Consider the following 24,445-nt stretch of genomic DNA (forward strand, 5'->3'; position numbering starts at 1 on the left):
GTTGGGGGCATTAGGGAAGCAGGAGAGTTTGGCTCTCTTTCACTCATGCAGTAAGGTTGTGGGGGTAAAATGGGAACAATTGGATAGGGAGGCTTTCTTGCGAAAGCTAATGATGGAGAACAGGGGAACTATATCAGTACTCACCTTGGAGGAGGAGCCACTCAAGACTATCGCTAAAGCTTTCAAGAACTAGTGTACATCCATAGATAAGGGGTTGAGGCAGAATAAAGCTCTTAAAAAACAATCACCTACTGGGTGTTTTTTCCATGCCTGCACTTCAGCCCATAGGAGACTGAAACTAGCCCTCTCCTCCAAACCAGGCTCTAAAGGTGATGCAATAGGAGAAACTACAAATCTACCCTCGAGGCTAGGAGGTCTGAGCTTAGAGCAGAAAGCGGGGGGGCGTTTGCTTTGAAAGAGCTTCTCAACCAAAAGATTCTGCACTGTTCTGGAAGTTGGCCATTTTTCTCAGGGTATTGAAAGCCCTCAGTGTACACTGTTATCCCAGTTCAGGTTTGGGTGGACCACTGTAGCAGCATTTTTAATTCTGGCAACTTGAAGCCTATTTTATAGCACAATGAGGTAGGTAGCCTTTGGCAACCTGGAGGCGTTTTCCCATCTCAGTGATTCCATCACAGTAAAGGGCATAATAGTCGCCCTCAATCAGAGCCCGGTAGGGAAAGCCCCAGGTTCAGTTGGAATCCCTTTAGACCTTTTTAAAGACGGTACCTCACTTTGGGCTGCAATTCTAGCCAATGTCTTTAAAGCTTTTCTCAAAGGGGCCCCCATTTTGTCTTGGAATGAAGCGGTGGTTGTCCCCGTTTTTAAGAAAGGGGACAGAGACTCATATTGCTGCTGTCACTTATTACCACTAGGCTCGAGGACTGGCTGGAGGAAAATTGGGCTCTTTCTAAACTGCCATTTGGATTTCGCCCTGGGGTGGGCACAGTGGAACAATGCCTGAACCTTCAGCTGGTCATAAACAAGTATGTCAATGCAAGGAGAGGCTTCATTCATCCAGCATTTATTGACCTCTCCTCTGCCTTTGACTTGGTCAACAGGTCCGGGTTGTGGGGCATTCTGGTTATGATGGGTCTAGATAAGGCTATTATTGGTTTATTATAGAGGATGCATTGGGACTGTCTTATTAGGATTAGGTATGGTCTTCAGGGTAAACTTTCCTCAGCTATCAAAACATCGCTGGGGGTTATGGAGGGGTGAGTGATGGCCCCCTTATTATTTTTTATCTATATTAATGATTTAGAGTTGCACTTGAAAGAAGCAGAGAAGGATATGCATATGATGAAGTCTAGTGCCCTCCCACTTTCACTGTACGCCGCTGACATGGTTTTAGTTTCTAGAACTGCTAACAGATTACAGTGCCTTTGAGTTGCTTTGTATTCTTTTTTGGGGGAACACGTCCTCAAAGTCAATCGAAACAAATCTTTCATGTGCATCGGCCCAAACACACTAGAACCAGATCATATTTAGGTAGGGTCTGAAATTTGTAGGGTGAAAAGTTTAAACTATATTGGTATCCCTATGGATCAAAATTTGTGTTGGCACACTCTTTTTAATAGCAGGGCAATACAATGCAAGAGTTGTAGAGTCGGTTTTCACTTTTGCACGCCGACTAGGGCACAAGCTGGTGCGTGAAATGATCAGCATATACAAAAGTGTATTACTGTAGCAACCTGTAGCCCCTGATTTTAGGGGTACATGGGTGCAGGTCCTTTGCCAAACGCCGGAGTAAAAATGTATTCTCAACCGTCTGCAGTCCCTAAATCGGCTCCTTTTATGTGTCATTCTGAGGTTGGTTTGCCTCCTGTAGTGGACAAGATCAAGTTAGACCCCCTGTTATTCTGGAAGATTGTCTCTCCCAGGATTACGCCCAGGTGATCCAATGGATATATTATATTAAGGAGGGCTTTAGGGCCTTAGGTTTCCCTGAGCTATTTTTTAATCTGTCAAACACTAAGCGATATGTAATGGCCCAGGTGAAAGCGGCATTTACAGAAAGGCAGTGCACCCTTCACCAGGGAACTTTTGACAAACTAGGTAGTAGCACTAATTACAGTCCGCTAAAAACATCGCCGCAATGTAAATTTTATCTAACATCAATTTTTGGTTCAAATTGTAGATTTTCTATGACAAGGTTTCGTTTTAACACCTTACATTTACTAATGGCCTTTCCCAGGGATGTTGACAGGAACAGTATTATGCCACTTATTTCTTTTGTCACTTATACTCCCTTTGTTTTTAGTCTTAGTTTTTAATCTTCATAAATTATCTATATTTATTGTTATATGTTTTAACTTGTGATTGTATGGCTCTTAGTAAGCCAAATAAAGTTTATTTTACTGACCGACTGACATACATTATCAAAATCTGAACTCTGTGTAACCAAAGGAGTTAGTGAAATGTGGTATGTGGCATGTCCACCTTTCATGACTGATCGCAAAACATCCTAAGCGTCTTGAGTTCTGATCAGCAAGCTCCATATGCCAATATCAAAGCAACCTGCATATCTTTAATCCATCCTTTGTATGGCGATGCATTGTATTTGCCATATTATCCAAAAGAAATACGCTTACAACAGTGATAGCGAGTGTTATCTATGTCTCTTGTTGTGCTAGTGCATGGCACGGCAATTTACCCAATTCTTTGAAAATATGACATGTTTTTAAAGGTAAACTGGAGTATCGTTTTGGTGTGTCAATAACCCTATGTTTCAATTTTTTTACTTGTCAGAAGCTACCACTGACAGTTTTCCTCAGCACCTGCAGAGCTATTTTAACTTTTGTGTTCTTATTTCCATTAGAGCCAAGATCAGAAATTAATCAGCATGAATATGAACCAGGGTGGTTTTGTGACCAATTAAGAAACAAACCAGTGAAACATCTGATTGGAACAAATGAGCTTCTGGTTTTATGAAAGCACCGGGAGAGAGACCTACACATGTAACAGTGAACACAAAAATGGCATTGGATGCAATTGGACGTGGTTCGGTCATTTTTTGCGTGTTTTGTACAAGTATGCAAGAGGCCGTAGCACAGCCTGCTCATATCCTTCTGTGGTAAATCATTGGAGTTCTCATGGATGAATCAGACGATGAATTTACAGAGCTATGTGCTAAGCTATTGCGAAGGGTGAAACGAAATGTGGCTGATGACAATGGCAAGACCAGCAGGCGAGGCCCTCAGAATGGGTCAAAGAGCACAGCGGCCCAAACCACATCAAAGAAGCCCAAACCGGCAGCAAAGATCAAAAACCAAGATGGGACTTGCAAAAGGAAGAAGGGACTATGCCAGGAGTCGGCGGGCGATAGCGAAGGGGCAAGCACTGAGCCAGGGAAATCGGATTCCAATGCAAAAGTGGCTGGGAGGAGTGGCACTTTGCCCGGTGAAGAACTTAAAGCAGGAATACCCTCTTCGGCATTGCAAGAAGGGAACGAGCAGCAGCGACCTCAGTCTGGTGATTTGATATATTTCTTTTGTACTTCGTCTAGTCCGCTTCACGTTTTAACGTATCTGTGGTTCGCAGTGTGACTCGCATCCTGTCTGCTTGCATCCATTGTTACGTGTAATTATAGATATTTGTTGTTGTAGGCTAAAATGTTGCCTGTGAGACAATTATATGGTTATATGGTTGTCTAGGATTTAATTTCCTATGTTATTTTCTTAATGCCATAATGTAATTGTTCAGTCTGATTGACCAGCTTTACTGATGACAACATTATATGCAGACTGGAAGCTTCCCTGTCTCCAAGTCTGAGTACCTTCTCATACCCAAAATGGGAAGTCACAGTTTATGTGGGTATTAAATGACAGAAGTATTGGCCGGCATTTACAAAGTCGGTAGCTTTTAATTAATATGTAAGTGTTGATTTTAGGCCCACACTTCTGACCGTGGGAGACAGTAGTTTTTAGAGCCATATGTACGAACACATTTTCCCATAGAGACAGAATGGGTAAAACAGTTTGCTACATCTGGCCCTAAGTGTTTAGGGCAAACAAGTGCAGCTGTGAATGAACTAAAAAGTCCGTGTTATAGTTTCAGGTGATTGTTAGATCTTTACTAACGTGTTATGCAATTTGTGTCACTGCATGCTGGCCTAAAAAAAATGCCATTAATTGTACCCGCAGTGCCCAGTGTAATTATATTTATTTTTGCTTTTATTTTGCTTAGCATTAGATTACCCGTTGCTAGTAATGACAGACTTTGGGTTAGTTTGGTCCCTCTGTTGACAAATATTTACTTTACATTTTCTTGATTATGGAACTCCTGAAACGATCTCCATAAAACTTCCCGAATACTAAATGTGGTTGACTGCCGATTGAATTGCCACGGTTCGGGAGACTTGGTGAAATATCCGTAGAAAAATGTGATGTGCTAAAACTGCTTTTCAGTGCTGCCGGTTAGTTATCACTTAACAATGAAGTCTTAAATTACCAGTTTTCCCAATGGTTGGAGACGGTGTAGTGCTTTTTGTGAGAAAGCAGAAAATTATTGATCAAAATTGCACAGGCGCAAAACATCCTTGTCTCGTTCAATTGAGACAAATGCTTTTGTTAGAAATCATTTTAGAACCTGAAAATTTGGTTAGTGTTTTTTTCAGGAAAAAACAGGTAAATGAAGCTCTGGGTGTAAACATTCGTTTATACATTGAATACATTGGTTCTTTACCTAGAACCTCACGCACAGTGGCTGCGCTTGCTTTTTCATTGTAATATGATTCATGCACCAGACGAGGCACCGAATTGCTTTTATCAGACAGGTCTCATGCTACACCGTGGGGAGTGCTTGGCTGGGTGGTCTATAGCGGAGTGGTCTGTAAAGGAAGCATTTTGGTGATGTGCATTTGTGACCCGGATCATGCTCTTAGCTTGTCCTAGATTGCAATGCTTAATAGTGAATTGGCAGGAAGAAGAGTAGAAGTTGGAAAGCATGCTGTAAGCATTACTTGGCTGTTGTGAATTATTGCACAAGTTCATGTAGGATTCTCTGTGGCTTTTTCACGAAAACAATATTTCTGAAAAAAATAACTTTGGATTTTGTTTTAATTTTGTGTCGCATATTTTCGTGGTTTATCTCTGCTTCTGATTTTTTTTTTTTTTTTTTTTTTTTTTTTACCAAAGAAAAGTATAACTCGCAACATCTCTGCCTACATCCATAGGCCGACAGGTTTACACTATCAACAAGCACTAGGTTGGAGAGTTGCGGAGGGGAGGATAAGGGACAGGGCAAAGATAGCCAGGTCACTTGGCTTAATGTTACAGAGCACGGTGAGGAGGCACTTTCTTTGTATTCACGAGCCAGGAGCAGAGGAGGAGTGGGATTTAGTCTTTCTGTGTGAGGCGAAGCACCCTTAGATATCGTGGGCATGTAAGGTCTCAAAATGTTTGGGATAAATAACTAATACAATACCCCCATGTCTCATAGAACTGCAGCCGTCAGCTTCTCCATTCCCAGTTTGCCCCACAATTTAGAGCACCAATCCAGAAGAATTGGTATGCTGTCTATGCCCCAACGCGCCAGTATAACGTGATGAGCTGCGTTCAGCACCAAGGAGATAACTCGACCCTGTGCCGAGCACAGTGGGTAGGTCAATGCATTGGGCAGTCCTAATATGATGTAAATAGGGAAGCATGATACCTCTATCACACACGTGGTCAATGTCTGTCAGAATTTTTTGGGGCACTGCCAAAGAAAGTGTGTTAGAATCCCCTGCCTCCTACACTGTTGCCAGCATTTGTATTGTGCACCTGGTTTCCATCTGGTTAGTCTGACTTGGGAGTAGTAACAGTAATGTACTATCTTCAGAAAGTGGTTTAGGCCGCCGCACTATGTACCATCATATGGGCCCGTTGTAGTATGTCAGACCACTCTTTGGGCGTAAATGTGCGTTTGCATTCTTGTTCCCATCGTTTTCTTTTCATGTGGGTGTAATGAGGAAGGCATACAGGTCAAATATTGGGCGTCTATCTGTGTCTCTAGTAAGCAACCACTGTTCAAATGGTGTGAGCAGGCGACACGCATGTGGACATATGAGATTGCGTGACCCAGTGACAAATGGCAAGATATTGCCAGTGTGCATTTGGAGGAAGGCCGTAGTCTGCTTGCAATCGTGCGAACTCCCAGAGTTTTGGTCAAAGAAGTCCCCCACCCAACCCTTTTGCAACCTGAGGATCGCCATTGCTTAAAGGAGGACTTATTTATTGCTGGAGAGAAGTTCAGATTACCCATCAGCGGTGTCAGTGGGGAAAGTTGTGTTGACAATGACTTTGTGGTTTGTATCCTATCACACGTTCCTACCGTCATTCGAAGCACTGGAGACAAGTACACCCAAACTGGTCTGGATGGCATTGGAAGCCGTGGGCTCTTCTAGATACGGATGCTGGCTATTGCCTGATCTATAAAGCACCAGTACTTCTCCGTTGTGGGTCGGACCATTTCACCATGTATCAAATCCTTGCAGCCTGATAGTAATGAAGTAGATGCGGAATCCCTAACCCTCCCTCCTTCATTAGCCAGTAGGCCTTTTTCATTGGGATGCAAGCCTTCTTCCTCCCCCAAATAGGATTCAATCAGTGTTTGCGTTTCCCCTTGGCTGTATGGCGGGCGTGATAGGGGTAGTGTCTGCATCACATACCAAAGTTTGGGAAGAAGTTTCATTTTTATCGCTGCCAATCGTTCCATCCAGGAGAGACCAGTATCAGCACAAGCTTGGAGGTCTACTTTTACTGTGGATAGTAAACTTGCATAATTGCGCTCAGCTGTCCATTCTAATGTGGAATAGAACTGAATACCCAATCCCTTGTTTGCCCAGATGAAAGGGAATTGCAGAGTGAGGCATTGCTCCTCTGTTTCTGGGATGGATAGGCTCAGTAACTGTGTCTTCCGAAGGTTGACCTTAAACCCCAAAATTGCCCCAAACTGTCCCAGATCCTTTGGCAATGGAGGGAGCGAAGTATGAGGTTGTGTGATGGGGTTCATTATGTAATTTGCCTACATTATCAGTTTGTGTTCCCTTCCTCTGATGGGATACCTCTTATCTTGGGGTGTTGCCTAATTCGCTCTTCTAGGAGCTCCATATAGAGTGCAAAGAGCAAGGGAGATAAGGGGCACCCTTGCCTCATAATGCATGCTATGTTGATGGGTTGAGACTGTATTCTATTCACCCGGACTTGTGCTTGTGGGTCCACATAGTTGCACCAGATCCACCTACAGAAATGGGGGCCTAAAATGAACATAGTATCGCTCTGAGGTACGGCCAGTGTACTCTGTCAAAAGCCTTTTCAGCATTGACCGCCATCAAAAGCACTGGTGTGTGGGAATGATGTACCTGGAATATAAGGTGACTTAGGCGCTTGGTGTTATCACCAGAACTACGTTCGGGGATGAATCCAGTTTGATCTGGATCCATGAGCTTTTGCATGTAGAGGGCCAACCTTGCCACCAAAACGCTAGTTAAGATTTTGGCATCCACGTTTAGCAGTAAAATGGGCCTATATGAGGCATATAGTTTTGGGTTCTTCCCAGCCTTGGGGATCACTGTAATTGTGGCTTGGCGCATAGTTTCTGTAAGGGTCCCAGTTTTGCTGAATTAATTATAGAAGCCGGCTAATATAGGGGCGAGCAGTGGTACAAAGCATTTATAAAATTCTGAGGGGAAGAAATCCTGCCCTCGAGCTTTGCCTGGGGCTAATTGTTTGATAGTGTCCATAATTTCATCCTCCTGTATGTCTTTGTATACGTGTGTGGTGTAATTGTCGGGTATGGTGTCCAGCTGGATAGAGTCTAGGTAATAAGGTGTATCTGTGGCGTGCAAAGTCTTTGCTACATAAAGCCTGCCATGAAAGCGCCTGAATGCTTGTGCAATGTGATTGTCTTTGTACAACTTCTTCCCTTGTTCCCCTTCAATTACTGTTATTCTATGATGAGTCACTTGTGCGTGTAGGCGGTGTGCTAGCTATGCTAGCTACCGACCTGCCTTATTGCCCCCGAATAGAATTTTTGTTTCAAGCGCAATATGGTATATTCTGCCTAGTCCATGTCTAATGCCCTTAACTCTGTTCGGGCTGCCATGAGTTGACGGTGCAATCTGTGCGTGCCAGATTGCCTGTGCTGTGCCTCCAGTTCTTGCACTCGACCTTCTAAAAGTAATCTTATATCCCTGCGCTCTCTGTTGTAATGGGCTGAGATCGCTAAGCGCACCCCTCGAAGCACTGCTTTCAAGGTGTCCCAGAGGAGGGTGACAGGGTTATCAGGCGTATCTTTAGTAGCTAGCAAGAGAGATATGAATAGAGTTTGTGATTTGTGTTCACCTCTTCATATTGCAGGGGCTTAGTATTGAGACACCAGCTATTTGTTATGAGTGAGTAGCAGGAAAAGCACAGTGTTATGGTTTTAAGAGAGGGGTCCAAGAGGGCTGACACTGCTATGTCTGCTGCTGTGGTTGTAGCCGTTAGTCCTGGGGATGTGTAGAATGGATCCAGTCGAGCATATGTTTGGTGTGCTGCTGAATAGAAAGTATACCCTCTGTCATTCAGGTTTGGTGCACACTGTATATCTACTAAGCCTATGTCTGTGAGCCACTGTAGGCCTGCTGCGGGAAATGCCCCAGACTGCCCTGTCCCTTGGGCTGAATAGTCCATGAGTGTGCCAGGTACTAAATGGAAATTGCCCCCCAATGCATGCCCTTGTCTGTAGATGCCATCACCTGGCCTACAGCAACTCTGAGAAATGGTTCTTGGTCATCGTTGGGGAAATAGATCATGGCAATTGTGAAAGTATAGGTGTGGAGGGCAATGCAGAGTGACAACATGCTACCTTGGATTTCTGCTCAGGTTTGGACCACCCATCCTGGGGAATGTGTAGCTAAGAGTATGGCTATCCCTGCTCGCTTCTGTGTGCTTGAGGAAAAGAATTGCTGTTCAAACCAGCGAGACCGGAGGCGGGCCCAGTCTTTTTTAAGAAGGTGTGTCTTTTGCAGGAGTCTTATCACATCTGGGCTCCTTTAACATGGATAGCAAGGCTAACTGTTTGGCTGGAGAATTACGGCCCCTAACATTGAGGCAAAATATTTTAATCATTTAACCATAAGTGTACTTGAGCTGTTCTGGTGGCAAGTATTGTTGGAAGATACACATACACTGCCTCCACCTGACAGAGCTACTACACTGCACTAGAAAATGGCAAGAGCTGCACTGGTGACCAATAGGGAAAAAACAATAACATTAAACCAAAGTAGTTTCTTCTGCTGTGAGCAGAAAATATCATTTGGTCGGGGTCCGTGTTGCTGGTTGCCAAACCAATCAGTGTTCATGATGCAGGACAGTGGGAGCTCCGCCGCCCCTATAAGAGCAGCAGCATCAGTCTGACAGTACTTCCCAGCTCTGATCCCCAGCATGTTCAAAGGAGTCCACCCATGGACCCAGATCTCCCAACTTCTTTTTCACAGTGGTGTCTGTGTGCAGGTCGGGCCCCTGCATCGCTTGCGATTGATTGCCATTTTTGGTGGGGGGCTTACTCAGGAAATCTTCCAGGGAGGCATCCCTCTTGGGTCGCTGCATGGACATGATGGTAGAGTGGATTGTAGGTGGGCCCCTGACTTACAGCAGGCTAGTGCTGCACTGTGGGCTACACCTCCCACAGATCTGTTGTGCACGTCTGTACCGCCTCTCCTACCCTCCTTCGGAGGTCACGCTGCCTGCCGTTGCTCCTCACTCTTCAAGCATCCTCACTCCTCACCCTGCTGACTGGGTGCAGGTTCTCACAGCTGCGTTGCCGCAATCTTTCTCCCAGCTCCTGGTCCTTCTCTGCTATAGCAGGCTTCCGTGATTGGCGGCGGCGGTCAACCTGATATTGGAGTGGGGGAGGCGGCGCCCCCTCAAAATTTCACTGTTCTCTGACCTGGTATCCCTTTCACATGCCACAGTGGCCCATGCCTGTGTGGTGACCTCTCTTCGGGCCTCAAGTGCCCGCTCCACGTCAGCACCAGGAGCTCCTCCTTACTGCTCCGCCTGGCCATCAACCTCTATACAAGCCCAGGTTGGGCAACAATGTCCAGGCCTCCGAGGGAGTTTCTGCGCCCCACATGCAGGCCCTGTGCATAGGGGTGGTTCCAAGATTGCGCTTATGGGGCCACTGGTCGAGGTGCTGCCGATTGTTGCTGTCCTGGCCCATAGGAGCCAGAGCAGGCTTTTCTTTAGCACCCTATCATTATCCCGGCTGGCCACTGCGCTGTTCCTATCTTCAGGGCTGCGCACTCAGTGGCCCGCACTGCAGCCCCCTCTCTGCTTTCCCTGTTCCAGCCAAGCCGAGACAGGGGGGATGGCTACAACTCTGGAGCCATCCCGCCAGGGCGCCGGTCTGCGGCCACCTCTTGTGCGTCCGTCATCTTAGGCAGCCATGGTCTTCTCCACCTTCGGCACAAATGTACAAACCAGGTTTCTGCTGAGTGCCCCTGTGCTGCTCCCTGTTGCTCCAGGCATCGCCTCATGACGGCTCCAGTGATCGCGGGCACCTGGGGGTGCCGCCACTGGTCTTAACCTCGAAGCCGCGGCAGAGCTCTATAGACTTGCTTCCACATGGCCGCTAACGTGACTACGCCACCCCCGACATTTTGGTAAACATTTACAGAAGGCAGACCTGCCAAATATTCTTGAAAGTTTGTAAAGTTGGTCAGTTCACAGAACTTAATGTATACTCTTCATCAAATGATAAAATCCTTGTATTTCTTCTAATATACATTATTATCCTGTCTCTCATATTTCTCAACTTTGCATTTAGTTTTATTCTAAGGGTTTGTCTTGAAAAAACTTGAAACTTGTACTTTTCCTACAGAAAGCCTAGCAAGAACACCAAAATACAAATACTTGGGTTTACAACCTTTAAAGTAGCAAACGTCCTAACTCCTCTCACCACTGTTCTCTCTATGCTATAACACTTGAATCAAAATATTAAAACAACTTAAAATGTGAAGTCACCTAGGACGTTGATTATTGCATTCCATTACAGATGCCCCAGCAAGACGGGCTCACAATTTTAGTCCCCACTCATATGTCCTTGCATAGAATCAAATTAAGTCTGTACGGTACACTGAACTTTAGACCTTTTAAATAAAATATAAATAGTTATATTGTGCTCCTATGTTTATGGTCAAATTTTTATTTTTTTGGACTGAAAATGTACTCATCCATATTCAGTGGCCGGTGATCAATAACAATGGGGGTGAGGAAGGGTGGGAGTGGAAGGGAGAGAGTGGAGGGTTGGGGTCTTTTAGGGCATGAGTTTGGGGCGGGGGTGAACGCTCTCATTGTGGTGTAGTCCCTTATGAGATAATCTGAGCCACATGGTTGGGCTGTGGAGTAGGTCTGCTCCAGCGCAGTCAGTCTGCCAAGGGTCTGAGCTCTCAGAGGTAGATGGTGCAAGTGAGTTCACCGAAGTCACAGGAAAGCAATCTGATACCCCACATTTGATCAAATCATGGTAGTTTGTACTTCAAGGAGACAGTGAGTTTCTCCATTGCAATGAAATCCCTCAGTTTGTGTAGCCAGCCTGAACGAACGGTCCGCTATGTGCCTTATTTAGAGGTGATTGCCTGTGTTAAGAGCCACTGTCATTACCTTTCCTTTATTAGAGTACAGAGGGTAGGTCGGCGCGTTTGGGAGCCTTACTAATATGTAGCTAGGAAAACAGAGGAGATCGGTTGTAAAGATTTTGTCAGTGTCTTTTAACACTTCTTCCCAGTTCCTTTTTAGTTTTGGACAGTGCCAGAAAAGGTGGATGGGCATGCAGGATTCGCCGCTATGTTCCTATGTTTAAGGCTTTAAATGTTGTGAATTATGACACTGTCACTTTAAGAATTTTGAAAGCTGAACTGTCTCAGAGTGCACAGCAAGCGTCCGATAATCCTTAAGGTTTTCTAGTTCATTGAGCATGACTCCCTTAAAATAATCTGCCTTTACATAGCTGCTTTTCACGAGAAAAACGTCTACTTTTTGGCTTTACTCCATCCTAAGATAGTCAGTCACATAAAGCTATCTTTTGTTATTAAGGTATGACACACAGCAAGCTGTACGAAAGATAATATCCTCTTCTGGAAAACAATAAATTCTCCTGTGTTAGGGGACAGAGACTCCCCCAGGATGGAAATTGCGATTTCCGTAGAGGATTGGATTGCTCACTTTTCTAAAATATATTTGCTGGCTAGTGACATGAAGCCCACAGTTCCTTTATACGATCAAGGCCTCCAGGAAGGTCCACGCCTGATCATAACTCCCCAATTTAGCCTTGAGGAGGTAGAGGAAGCCTTAATTCTAAGTAAACCAGGGAAAGCACCGGGCCCCGATGGCGTTCCGATTGATTTATACAAGGCTAATATTCAGCTATGGGGGCCTGTACTGACGCAGACATTGAGGGCCATCTGCATACGCGGTCCCTTACCATCCTGGCGAGACTCTAATATTATTCCAATATACAAAAAAGGCGATCGCCTTAATCCAACCTGCTACAGGCCAATCTCCTTGCTGGATACACCAGCTAAATTAGCAGGGAGAATTATTTTGAATAGACTGCAAACATGGGCAGACAAAAAGAGCGCTCTATCTTCTGTCCAGTATGGATTCCGGAAAGGAATTGGAACAGTGGAGCAAAGCCTGAACGTAAGTATTATTATTGGAAAGTATACAAAGATCAGAGCAGGTAATTTGCACCTAGCTTTCATTGACCTATCATCAGCATTTGACTGTGTACTACATGATAAGTCATGGGATATCCTAAGCAGCATGGGGGTAGAACCAGCTATAATTCAATTTATACGAGAAATGTACACAGGGTGCAGAGCAAGAGTGAGGTATGGGCTAAAAGGGGAATGTACTCGCCCTTTTGGCCTACATAGAGGAATGCGCCAAGGTTGTGTTCTTGCCCCGTTCTTGTTCTCAATATACATAAATAACCTAGAAAACGTATTGGCTAGTAATTGCAAAGATCTACCCCAAATAGGTAATCGCGCTGTCCCGGTACTACTCTATGCAGACGATGCAGTATTAATGGCCAGGACCCCACTAGCTCTTCAAAAACTTTTAACCACTTGCATTACATTTATGTCACAATTGGGACTCGCCATAACTCGCTCTAAAACGTTTATTATGAACAGTGGTGGGAAACGCGGCAAGACTTATAATATTACTACCGCGGATGGGAGGGTTGAAACCGGGCGAACCTTTTCTTATCTGGGCATAATGTTTGACAAACAGGGCTCCTGGGCCAACTGTAGGAAAACAAAAAAAGCTCAGCTTTTTAAAACGACGGCGGCTTTAAGGCTTTTTTCCAAAAGGATCGGGGGGATTACCCGCCGAACATGATAAAAATGTACAAAGCCAAGCGCACTCCGGCTGTTAGGTATGGGTCTGGAATTTGGGGATACACTAACTGTAACCCGGTACAGACGGTGGAAAATGATTTTTTAAGATATCTGCTGATGGTACCAAATGGTACATCATCATACATTATCCACTCTGAACTGGGGTTCCCCCTTTATTTCAGATCTGATAAAGATTCAACCATTATTGTTATGGCACAAAGTTTGGACCTCGGAATATACCGGATTAAATAAGGCCATTTTGACTGACTGCATGGAGCCAACATACTCAGTAAGGGTGCCCTGGTTAAGATATATTATGACCTTTTTTGAAAATATCGGTAATAAAGTTTACTACACAAACCTAGCTTCGCTGGGAAAAATCTCTAGGAAGGACCTGAGTGCTCTGGCATTAAAGTATCTAGAAGATTTACGATGGGAGGCCGAATCTAAAAAGCCCACCGTCATTCATAACCAAATAATTCTGTCGACGGAGGGCATGCAGCCCTATTTGGCGAATGTGGTAAACCCCGCCACCATTTTGTTCTCACCAGATTAAAGCTAGACACATTCCATCGTTTAGTAACCTTTCCAACTATGAACGACTGGAGCTCCACGTTAAAGGCATGCCCTTGTGATGCAAAGGCACATCAAACTACAATTCACATGGTCTTATTCTGTAAATTCTGTGCCAAGCAAAGAAAGCGCCTAGTAGTGCCTCTTCTAAGGTTAATCAACTTGCCCCAGTGTCGTATCGCGCATGCCAGCCTCCAGCTGTTATCCTCTATTGAGATGTGTGGAACTTTGGCTAATTTTTTATGCTCTGTATTAAATACAAGAAAGTCTATGGGGGTAGCAATGTAATTTTATTTAGTTCATTTAAATGTTTGCGACTGGGAAATTTTAATGACTCAGTTTTTTTATCCTTTTATTATTTTAACTTTTTAAATCTTATTTAATTTTATCTTATTCATTATACTGAAATGTATAATATGTGATACGTTTATGACTTGTTGAAAGCCGAATAAAGTTTGTACTACTATTAAGGTACGAGTTTACCTTTCTTGCTGATTTTAATTTCACTTGCTATGCTGGCTGTTTTGCAATGGTGCCACACCTGATAAACCTGATAAGGGAAGAAATTTTGTAAGCTCAAACATGCCTTGTGTGGCCCACTTTTTTAGATTCATACTCAGATGAGCAGAGCAGCCTATTTCCTGAGAGTCAGTAGGTCTGACTAAAAGGTAGGGCAGTTGTTAGACATATGATCTACCGGGCCCTCAGGGGAAAATATTAGGAATATACTTCTATAGGGTCCCACCCCAGCAAACTGTCTCTGGGAGATTATTCTTCTATGAGTAATTGCACCATTACTGACACCCTCTATGGTCCCTATTATGGTGGAATTGGCACCATTTCGTTCATGGTTGATGGTGGGTTAGACTGGGACTTCGCCGTCTTCGCTGATCTAGGACTGCATTTTGAGACTGCAATGCCATCTAGGCCTTTGACATCTAAAGCTCCTCTTTCTGAGCATGCAGACACATTGGTTGATAATTTTCTATCCCCGCCATGTCAGGAAAATTATATAACATCTTCACATCAGGAGGAACCTATGATTGTGCAACTTCAAACCCGCAACCCTTCTGGCACCTGCTACTCAGAAGTGAACGAGGGAGGCTGCAATCTAGGCCAGTAGAGTGGAAAACTTTAGTGCTTGGGGCACATCGCATAGCCAGCATTAAACTTAGAAATCTGCATAGTGACGCCGAACATCAATAAATGAGTGAGTCTCAGATTTAGTTTCATACTTCCCTGAAGAACCTGAATTTGTCCCATCTTCATGGTGGATGATATCATTTTAGGTGACCGGTAATGTCATCACCATGGTGAAATTCATGTGATGTTATTGTTGGAATGACCTCATATGCCTTGTGATGCGTAAAGATTAATAACTGTGTTGCCATGGAACCTGATGTCATTCAGTGAAATTACAGGACAAGACCATCTGCCTACTTCAACAGTCACTGTGGAATAAAGCATTCCCCAACAGCAAAACCCACTGCAAATTATGCACCACACAACTACTGGAAAAATTCATGACCATGTCAGCAAAGCTATGTGTTAAGTCTACAACATATAGGCACTTAAATGAAGATTTTTTTTTTAAATTATTTTTATACCAGATCTACTTACTGGGGTGGACGCAGATGGTAAGTAGTAGTTTCTGGGCTGGAAAATGCTATAGGTTGTTACTCTTCCATAAATTTATATGCTTAAAATATTCACCTCCTCCTCTGAATCCATCCAGAAAAAGTAAAAATTCATAACTGACCAGTGAAGGAGCAAACCTTTTTCCACGGTGGGGCGGGATGCCCCACTAATGGGAGTGAAGTGAATCATACTATAGCGTATATGCAGATACACAGAACATGAGCCCCCTAGTTGATAGCATGGCCTTATTAAGCCTCCTTAAAATATCCAAATGGGAATCTTCCTATTTCAAATGCCAAACAATGCTACGAGCAGACATTGCAGGCATAATGCCTCCTCACATTGCCCAAGCATAACAGTACCATGTCATAAGCCTGAATCATCTGAAGAAACAAGTTGTAGAAGCAAACAACATAATGAATGCTTTTTTTATATGTAATCCACAAGTTTGAACACTAAAGTAAATGGATTAAAATGTACCAACCAGTTTGACAAGGTATGGAATTTCATTTCAGGGTTTCATCTGCCTGTTTATACTTGGGGAGTAGCTTACTGAGCTTTCCACATTGGGATGCAAGATAAAATGCTCATCTGCTAATGAAGCCAGAGTTCCATGACACAATGAGAAGTCTCCTGAATTAATACCTGTGAAATGATATTGTACAAATCATTGCAGAAACAAATGTCAATTTTGTAACATACATTCAGCAAACCTTCGCCAGCAGTAATAAGTGATATAAGCAACTGTATCCACTTTCTTCCTACACCCGTAGAAAGAGACCTGCACAGCAAGTTGTTGATTCCCCAGAATAAGGGTGATAACGCGTCCCTTTATGATAAATTATTACACATTAGGACTCGTTTTAGGCCAGTGAATCTTTTGACCCTATTGAGAGACACCTTAGGACGAGATAACTAATCAACATATCAATCAATACGTCAATAATATCATCAATACTTATTACCACAATGCATTTCACTTTAGTTAATGACATTTAGTTAGACTCAGGACCCCACCATGACCTTTCAGTCATGCATAACCACACCAGTTTAGTATAATTTTAGTGATATTTATTCCCTATTTGTTACAATACTACTAGCAAGTTTATTAACCTCAAAACCAATAAGCATAATTACATATCCACAATATGGCAACTCTGATAAGATTTCATCAAAGCGAGAATCACAAACATCAGAACGTAGCAAAGTGTGAACATAAGCTATCCTTAGCAGAGTATCGTTAACAAAGCATTCATTCCGTAATTTGTCTATTTGCGTCAGTTTGGTGAACCCCTCTCAACTAACCTCTAATTAGCCTTGGCATGTTGGGCTTCATGCAAAACAATTTAGTAACACCAAATTGGAAACCATCTAGCTAAGGTCTCTGTCAAAAGAAAAGCAGTTGGTACCTAGAAAGGAAAAGCAAACAGACAATCACAATTTCATTGTCATATAGTTACCCTCCAAGGTTTGGGTTGGCACTCAGGTTCAGTCTTCGTCTTCAGGACATCAGTTGATTCGCCATCAGTCAGGAACTTAGCCTCAGGAAAATGGCACTTCCCTCATAATGAGGTAAAGTGTAAATGGGAAAACTAAGGGCATAGATGGTTCTAAATAAAATCATCAAGTCACCAATCAAAGTGACAAAGTGTTTGGATCTTATCAAATCGTGTCAGCAGCTCCCTAACTAACTAACTCATTTCCGTGTCTCAAGGGTTTTTATCCCTTTTTCGTTGTACATTCCACTAAAATCTGATTGGACAAGGGGTTGCACCCCAATATCTTTAACCAATTAAATTTACACTATGTCATTGAATCTTTCACCCCGCATCAGTTCTCAGGCATTTTATTGGTCCATTTGATTGACGTCTTTAGAGGTAGAATGTCCGGCATCCTTTTGTAATTCTTTGCGCATCTTCGGTCAGTAGCTCCATTGTCTGTACCGGTTTGGGCAACCTTGTGTTTAACATTAGTCTACACTGTTGCATTCAGTTAATACATTTCTACAAGCGCGGTGAACTTCATGAGAACGGATCTACTATAGTTACATTCAGCTTCTAGTTTGAAGAAAACAAGAGTCATGTCCTTTAGCAAGTTAGCACACTGCACGTTTAGAAAAACACATTTAATATAAGAGCCAGGCAGCTAGGCCTCGACTCATGCTAACTAAGGCCTAATGATATTAGCAGAATTCTAGCAACACAACCTTTTAATAATTAGTGTAAATCACATTTAATATAAGAATTTCATCAACATTAGTCATTTTCATTACTCCCCGTATACATTCCCCGCGGGCACATTTCAAGCGGACGTTTTATCAAAACATATTAATACAGTTTCTATGCGGTGTTACTATATATTAGTTCATAAGCATTTCATGTTAATATAGATTTGATAAGCTACGCTCTCTCAAGGGTAATTACGAAGAAAGTAGGAGGAAAGAAGGCTAATGTCTGCTCTGAACCTGCATAGTACCTAATTACTCCCATTTCTCTTAGAGCAAAATCACAAACCTCTAGCTTAGGGTATCTGAATTAGAATGTGAAGTAACAAAATACAGCAGCCCCTGGCATAGATCAAATAAATAAAGAGTATTAGTAAAGACTGGGAGTTTTTTCATATAAGCAGACATACACAGCTAAAGGAGCCCTAGAAGACTACACAAGCAGAAATTATCCATGCAGCATCCTAAACAAAGTAAACAAGTAAAATCAAGAAAGAAAGGGAATTTGCCTAGATGCAGTGTAGGCCCTATCTGAGACTCAAATAAATAGAACCTCCAGATGAAGGGAGAGGCACCGTCACTTTTTTTTAATGCTATAGGTCTAATTTATTTTGTCCGATTTAAAGTCTTCGTGCTAGCTGGACATAATTTACTTTCATACTTTAAGGACTGCAGTGAGAGATGAGGTAATAATGCACTACAGAAGTCCAAGTTTACCTAATGTTCTCTCTACATATTTCTTCATTCTCTTCTCAAGCAACACTGGCGCTGAACCTCTGTGAGGTTCTTCTCACTCACTAGTCTTTTTAGCTCTGTCTTAGTAGTGCAGTTGTCGCTAAACCTTGTGTGATCAACAGAAAAGAGCTTTCAGAAGCACCAATGAGAGAGGGGTTTTGAGTCAGTGCATATGTTGAGTACCTTGAGTACAGCATTTTATTGTGCAGGTTTTATGTGCTTCAGCTGAAAAAAGAGCACATGTATTTTACTTTTTGCCTTGTGGGAATTTGTATGCTCAGCATACAAGGTCTGAGTTGGTTATGGTCACAAACAAATGATTAAGGCTTGTAGAGACAGTGTTTTTATTATGAAAAGTTATGATAAAGATATAGGGCAGACATTTATTGTGATATGTTTAGGCCATCAGACATTTAAGGATGGATTGTTATTGCTCAGAATTAAAGCATGAAGACAGAAATATTGTTTCATAAAATCCCACAAAATGCCAAAGTAGGCAAGGGTTTTGGTACTGGCTAATTCCTTTGACAACCCCTCAAGGTAAAATACTTAGCCTGAGGTAAAAAAAAATTGTATTCTGTTAGGAGGGACTGCATATGTTAGATATATTGCAGTTGTATGACTGCATGCCTGTTTGTTGCCTATTGGAAAATGTATGCCTAATACAGTAGGGCTGAGCTGTTGGTGGGCTACAAGCCAGTGATAGTGACTCATAGTGAAATGTTATGTCTGAGCAAAATAGGCTTGCTCTCCTTATTATGAAAAGTTATGAGGCAGTATGTCTTATGTATTTATTATGAAAATCATTTGTTAAAGCCAGTAGACATTTAATGGGAGATAGGTGTTTTACTGTGTTAAAGCATGTAGACAGTAATTTTGTTGCATGGAATCTCACAGGTTACCGGGGTAGCCAATCATTTTGTTTTTCGTTGCCCTTTTTGACAGACCATGGGATTAGAAGATTTGCCCAGCCCATGTTAGTCACTGTTAGTAGGGAGTGTCTATTGTTTGATTGTCTGTAATTTTGTACGTATTTGTGCTTTTTTGACTGCATACCCAATGATTGATTGTGGGATAGCTTTCGCTCCATACAGCAGGCATTTAAGGGTGGATTTCTATGACACTGTTAAAGCTTATCAAGAAGCGTGATGTTATATGGGATCTCACGGGTTGCTGTAGTAGGCAAGTGCCTTGATGTTAGTCACACCCCTTGACAAACCCTAGCAGTAGAAGAATTTCTTTTTGATACTCCGTCTTAGCTCTGTTAATAGGGGTTATATACCATTTTAGCAAATGCAATTTTGTATATGTTATAACTATATTACAAATTTCCCTGGTGATTATCTTGTTTGAAAGCCTTTGCACAACACAGTAGGCCTCAGATGGTTATTGCAACAAACCAGTAAGACGAAGGGCCTCAATGCTTCTTTGGAAAATGTTATGTCAGAGAACATAGGTCTGATATCTTAACTTTTGAAAAGTTACAACAGAGACAGTGGGGTTGACTTTTTTTTTGTGAAGAGTCTATATTAAAGTCCATAGGTGTTAAAAGACAAACGACTGATTGCTATTACAAAGTGTTGAAGTCTGAAATTAGTGTTTTGGTACGTGGACTCTCATAGGTTTCTGTATTAGGCAATGTGCCTTTTGTAGGTTTTTCCTTTTACAAACCCTAGAAAAGAGGATTTGCACATGAACATTCCTTATACGCCCTCCTAGGATGGTGGTGTAAATAGGTTTGCTAACTGTTCCTTTGTACATATTTATAATTTTTTTAATAAGATTGTTACTTAAGGAAAAACCCATGCTCTACCAAATAGGCCCGATTTGGTTATTGAGACAAGTCAGTGATAAAGGCTAGAAGCCTGAATATTGTGAAAAGTTGTGGCAAAGGCATTAGGCTTGATATATTATGAAAAAGCATATGTTAAAGCCAGTATTTCTTTAAGGGTGACCTATTTCAATATCAGTGCTTGTTCCATCATGTTATTCCCTTACCATTTGCAAGAATATTTGCCGTAGATAATCGACCTGAATATGTAATTTTTAATATTTTATTTTCTGGCTGCAGATGATAGAAATGACTTACTACAGACAGCGCTCAACCATACAGATGAATGGAATCCTGAAGCCAAATGTGCTGGGGCCATCCTTGTACAGGATGTCCAATCTCGTGGAGTTATGGTAACTGAATCAGGAATGGAAAATTTGGACCCGAAGGCTGCCTCTGTCTTTAGTGGGCTGGAGAGCACAGAAATGGCGCAAGCTAAGGTTGTAAAGTCCAAAGGGGATTTGGAAACGGGTAAAGCAGATAATGTCCGGCTGCAAATGGGTATCAGTTCCTTTCCAGTGAAAGTTGTCCCTTCGCACACACTGGAGGAAATGGCCCCAGCTGAATGTATTGTTCACCAAGTGGCGTTGAAAACTTCTTCCGCAGCAGTTATCGGCCCCCGAGCAGTGGATCGTGCTTTGGAAAAGATGCAAAAGTTTAAGAGAGCAGACCCAAGGCGCTTGAAACGCTCTGCAGAAGAGAGTTCAACTACTCCAACCAATGGACCTGTATTGGAGGAGAATCAGCCTGATAATGGTAAATTCCTCAATTGTTAATGACTGCCATGCAAACCGTAATTCTACACACCAAATGCAAGAACAAATGACGTAATGTCAATATCGTAATAGCATAAACACTACTCCAGGATACAGGGACTAATTAGCTCGTCCTGCAATGCAACTGCAATAGATTTTTCTCAGTTGCGTTCACCCAGTTGAAAATGTTGTGTCCGTGAACATAAGTTTGAGGTCATGGACATGGAACTAACAATGGGGAAAAAGGCCCTCTCATCTAATAATAAGTTATGTTACGAGTATTTGTATAGAGCACAATCACCGTTAAAGATAACAAGAAACTAATCAGGTGTATGTTGCGGGAAAACTAATGGAAGTGCCATGTTTTCAGACTCTTGCGGAATTCAGTAAGATAGGGGAGTATCTGATGTATAGTTGGAGGTCATTGCACACCTTAAAAGCAATGTAAGAGAAATATTGACCTCCTGTTCTGCTTTTGTGAATGCATGAGATGTGTGCTAGTGAGAGTCCGACTGAGCGTTTGTGTTTTGGGGGGGGGGTGATGGAGACGTACATGACTGTTTAGATATGCTTGATCTATGTAATGTAGTGCTTTGTATGTGTGTGTGTGAAGAGTGTGTGCATCTGTTTATCCGGAGGCAGTAGAGCTCCCTCAGGTGTGGTGTGATGTGGGACCGGTGTGGGAGTTTGAGGACAAGTCTGCCTGCTGTGTTATGCAATGTCTTCATTAGGTGGCTTGTGATCCTTGCATAGGGAGATGTCTGTAGTCCAGCCTGCTGCTGATGGTGGCTTTAGTGTGACGGTCTTTCCGATGTTGCTCAGATGCCTACTTTTAGATTTTCTCCACTTCTTGAGAGTATGAAAGCGGGACGTGGTGACTCTATTGACCTGGGTGGATTTGTCCAGCTTGTTATCTATGATGATCCTGAGGTTTCTAGTATGTGGGATGGGTGTGGGACCAATATCTGTACTGCACCATCTGGAATTCCATAGTGAGAAATTATCCCCTTTTGTTCTGCTTAAGAAAGTTGGATTTCATCCAGGTGACCATTTTGTTGTGCATACAATAAACATTTTCCTTGTGTTGGGGGATTTGTCCGACAGGGACAGTTTATGGTGCATGTCATCATCTTAGAACAAGATGATGTTTGTGAGCATGAATGATGTGGCCAGTAGGGTCATGTAGATGTTGAAGAGGGTTTGGCTAAATGAGGAACCTTGCAGTACTTCACAGATGAGTGGCCAGGGTCCAGATGAGATGGATAAGGCGGCTAGTTGACAGTTTGTGTTCTTTTGGATAGGAATGTGCAGATCTTTTTTAGTGCAGGTCCTTGAATGGCGGGCCCATTTCTAGGTGCTCCAAGAATGAGTTGGGAGACTGTGTGAAATGCTGCTCAGATGTCCAGTAGGAAGAGGGCCACAATTTCTCTTCTGCCAATGATGATCTGATGTCATTTGTTGCTGCGATGAGAGCTGTGCTTGGACCTGAATCTGAACTGCGTGGTGTCATGGAGTTGAAGGTTGGTGAGGTATTCAGTATTGGCTTTGTTTTTGTTGGAGGTCTGGAGTGGATAGACCTCTTGATTGTAGCGGTGTAGCCTGGGAAGATGGTGTTTCAGATGGTCATAGTATGTTCTTTGTTTAAGATTGTCGGACTGGCTGCATGGTTGGTGGGATGAGGTTAAGAGTCGAATTGTCATATATGGTGTGATTTGATTTTTTTTTTGCTGTAGAATTCTGAGTGGTGGTTGTATAGGTATTTAGATGGAGTAAATCGCCGCTGATGGTGTCTGCGGGGTTATCATTTGTTGAAGTTATTGATGTCTGCTAACAACTTGCCTGTATGTTCAAGGTGGTTCTTGGAAAGGGCGGAAGCTCTATTCTTCTGTGGTATGTTCTGCCAGTAGCTGAAGGTAGGGCCCTTATACATAAGTATACTGTAGTGTGGGATCTTGATTTTGATGCTTGCAAGGATAGTCGGTCCAGGTGATGTTAGGTGGTGGGTAAATAAGTTGGAAACTGGGTCTTGAATGTGTCTGACAGTGTGGGTTTGGTCAGATACATGCTAGGATGGTGTGGGGTTTCAAAGGCTTTCGAGGATGGCAACTGAGTTGGGGTCAGTGTGGTACTGTAAGTGAATGTTGAGGTCTCCTAGGAGGATGAAGGTGCTGGATTTGCTGACTAGTGAAGCATTTAAATCTGTGATGTTGGTGAAGCTGGCTACTAGATCAAGGTCCGCATATGGAGAAGTTGTCAGCGATTTGCAATTTGAAGGTGAGGTGCTCCACGTAGTTATTTTTAGTGTCCGTGGAGGCAGTGCAGCTGACGGTGTCTTTGAGTATGATAGCTAGTTCTCTCCTTGGCTTGGGTTGTGTTCTTGTCTGATGAATTTTTTTTATCCAGTAGGGTAGCAGTGGTGATGCTCTGTTAGCTCTGTTTCTGTGACGAAAAGGCCTTCCAGGGAAGGTTCTACCAGCAGGTCCCAGATCTGTGTAGCGTTGAGCGGGTATGAGAGTGAGGTGTGGTGCATGGGTGGAGGCTAGTTTGAGTGAGTGTGTTTGGGCAGGTGGGATTCCAGGGGCTGCTTGTGTGGTCATGGTGGGTGTTTAGGTGGTGGGTGTGGGGGTACAGGTGTGGTGGCAGGAGGAGCATGTGAAGGGTTCATCTATGTTGTGTGTCATGGTACGGTAACAGCGCAGTGAGCAGGGGCTGGAGCTGATATTGTGGAGAAGTGTGGCAGGGTAGTGGTGGGTCGGGGAAGAATCAGGGTTCCTGGTGTTGCCTGCTATCCAGGTACAGACAGGGACAGGCAGCTTGCCTTTCACTGCCACCATGGGTGTCTGTACTGCAGCTGCCATTAAGTAGGTCCTAGGATGGGGAGGAGCGCAGTGGGCAGGGCTGGAAGGGGTGCTGTGGGTCAGAGAGCTTGAAGGGGTGGCATGGATCTATAAGGGGCGGCGAAAGAGAGTGGAGTATTAGAAAAGGGCAGGAAGAAGGGAAGAGAGTAAACTGTCACAAAGGGCACAACAAAGTGCTATACAGTGGCAAAAACAAGGCCACTAAAGAGACAAACAAGGGCACCCAATAGTGACAGACAAGGACACAAAAAAAGAAAATCTTTGTCAAAACAGCAGGCACAGATGAGACAAACAATATAAAAAACAAGGGCGTAAACGAGAAAGGCAGTGGCAGATCAACAGGAAAAAAGGATGAAAATGGTGGCAAAACAGTGGTTACAAAAGATGACCGAGATTAAAGCGAGGGCACAGAAGCTATAAGAGATGCAGATCAAATGGGCACAAAAGACACTAACAGTTGCA

At 43.2% G+C, this 24,445-nt stretch overlaps 1 protein-coding gene across 4 annotated transcripts in view; it reads left to right on the forward strand.

Annotated features, from left to right (window-relative positions):
* Positions 1 to 24,445, forward strand: part of SLX4 (SLX4 structure-specific endonuclease subunit) — a 391,720-nt gene that overhangs the window by 19,194 nt on the left and 348,081 nt on the right. For 3 of the 4 annotated variants that reach the window (XM_069210471.1, XM_069210473.1, XM_069210472.1), the window contains 2 exons: positions 2,822 to 3,474; positions 20,611 to 21,126. In XM_069210471.1, coding sequence (XP_069066572.1) covers positions 3,096 to 3,474; positions 20,611 to 21,126 — 895 coding nt within the window. In that variant the 5' untranslated portion in view covers positions 2,822 to 3,095. The remainder of the gene's footprint in view (positions 1 to 2,821; positions 3,475 to 20,610; positions 21,127 to 24,445) is intronic. The other variant, XM_069210474.1, reaches the window with a different exon arrangement.

The sequence above is a fragment of the Pleurodeles waltl genome, chromosome 10, assembly GCF_031143425.1.
Source record: "Pleurodeles waltl isolate 20211129_DDA chromosome 10, aPleWal1.hap1.20221129, whole genome shotgun sequence".
Lineage (NCBI taxonomy): Eukaryota > Metazoa > Chordata > Amphibia > Caudata > Salamandridae > Pleurodeles > Pleurodeles waltl.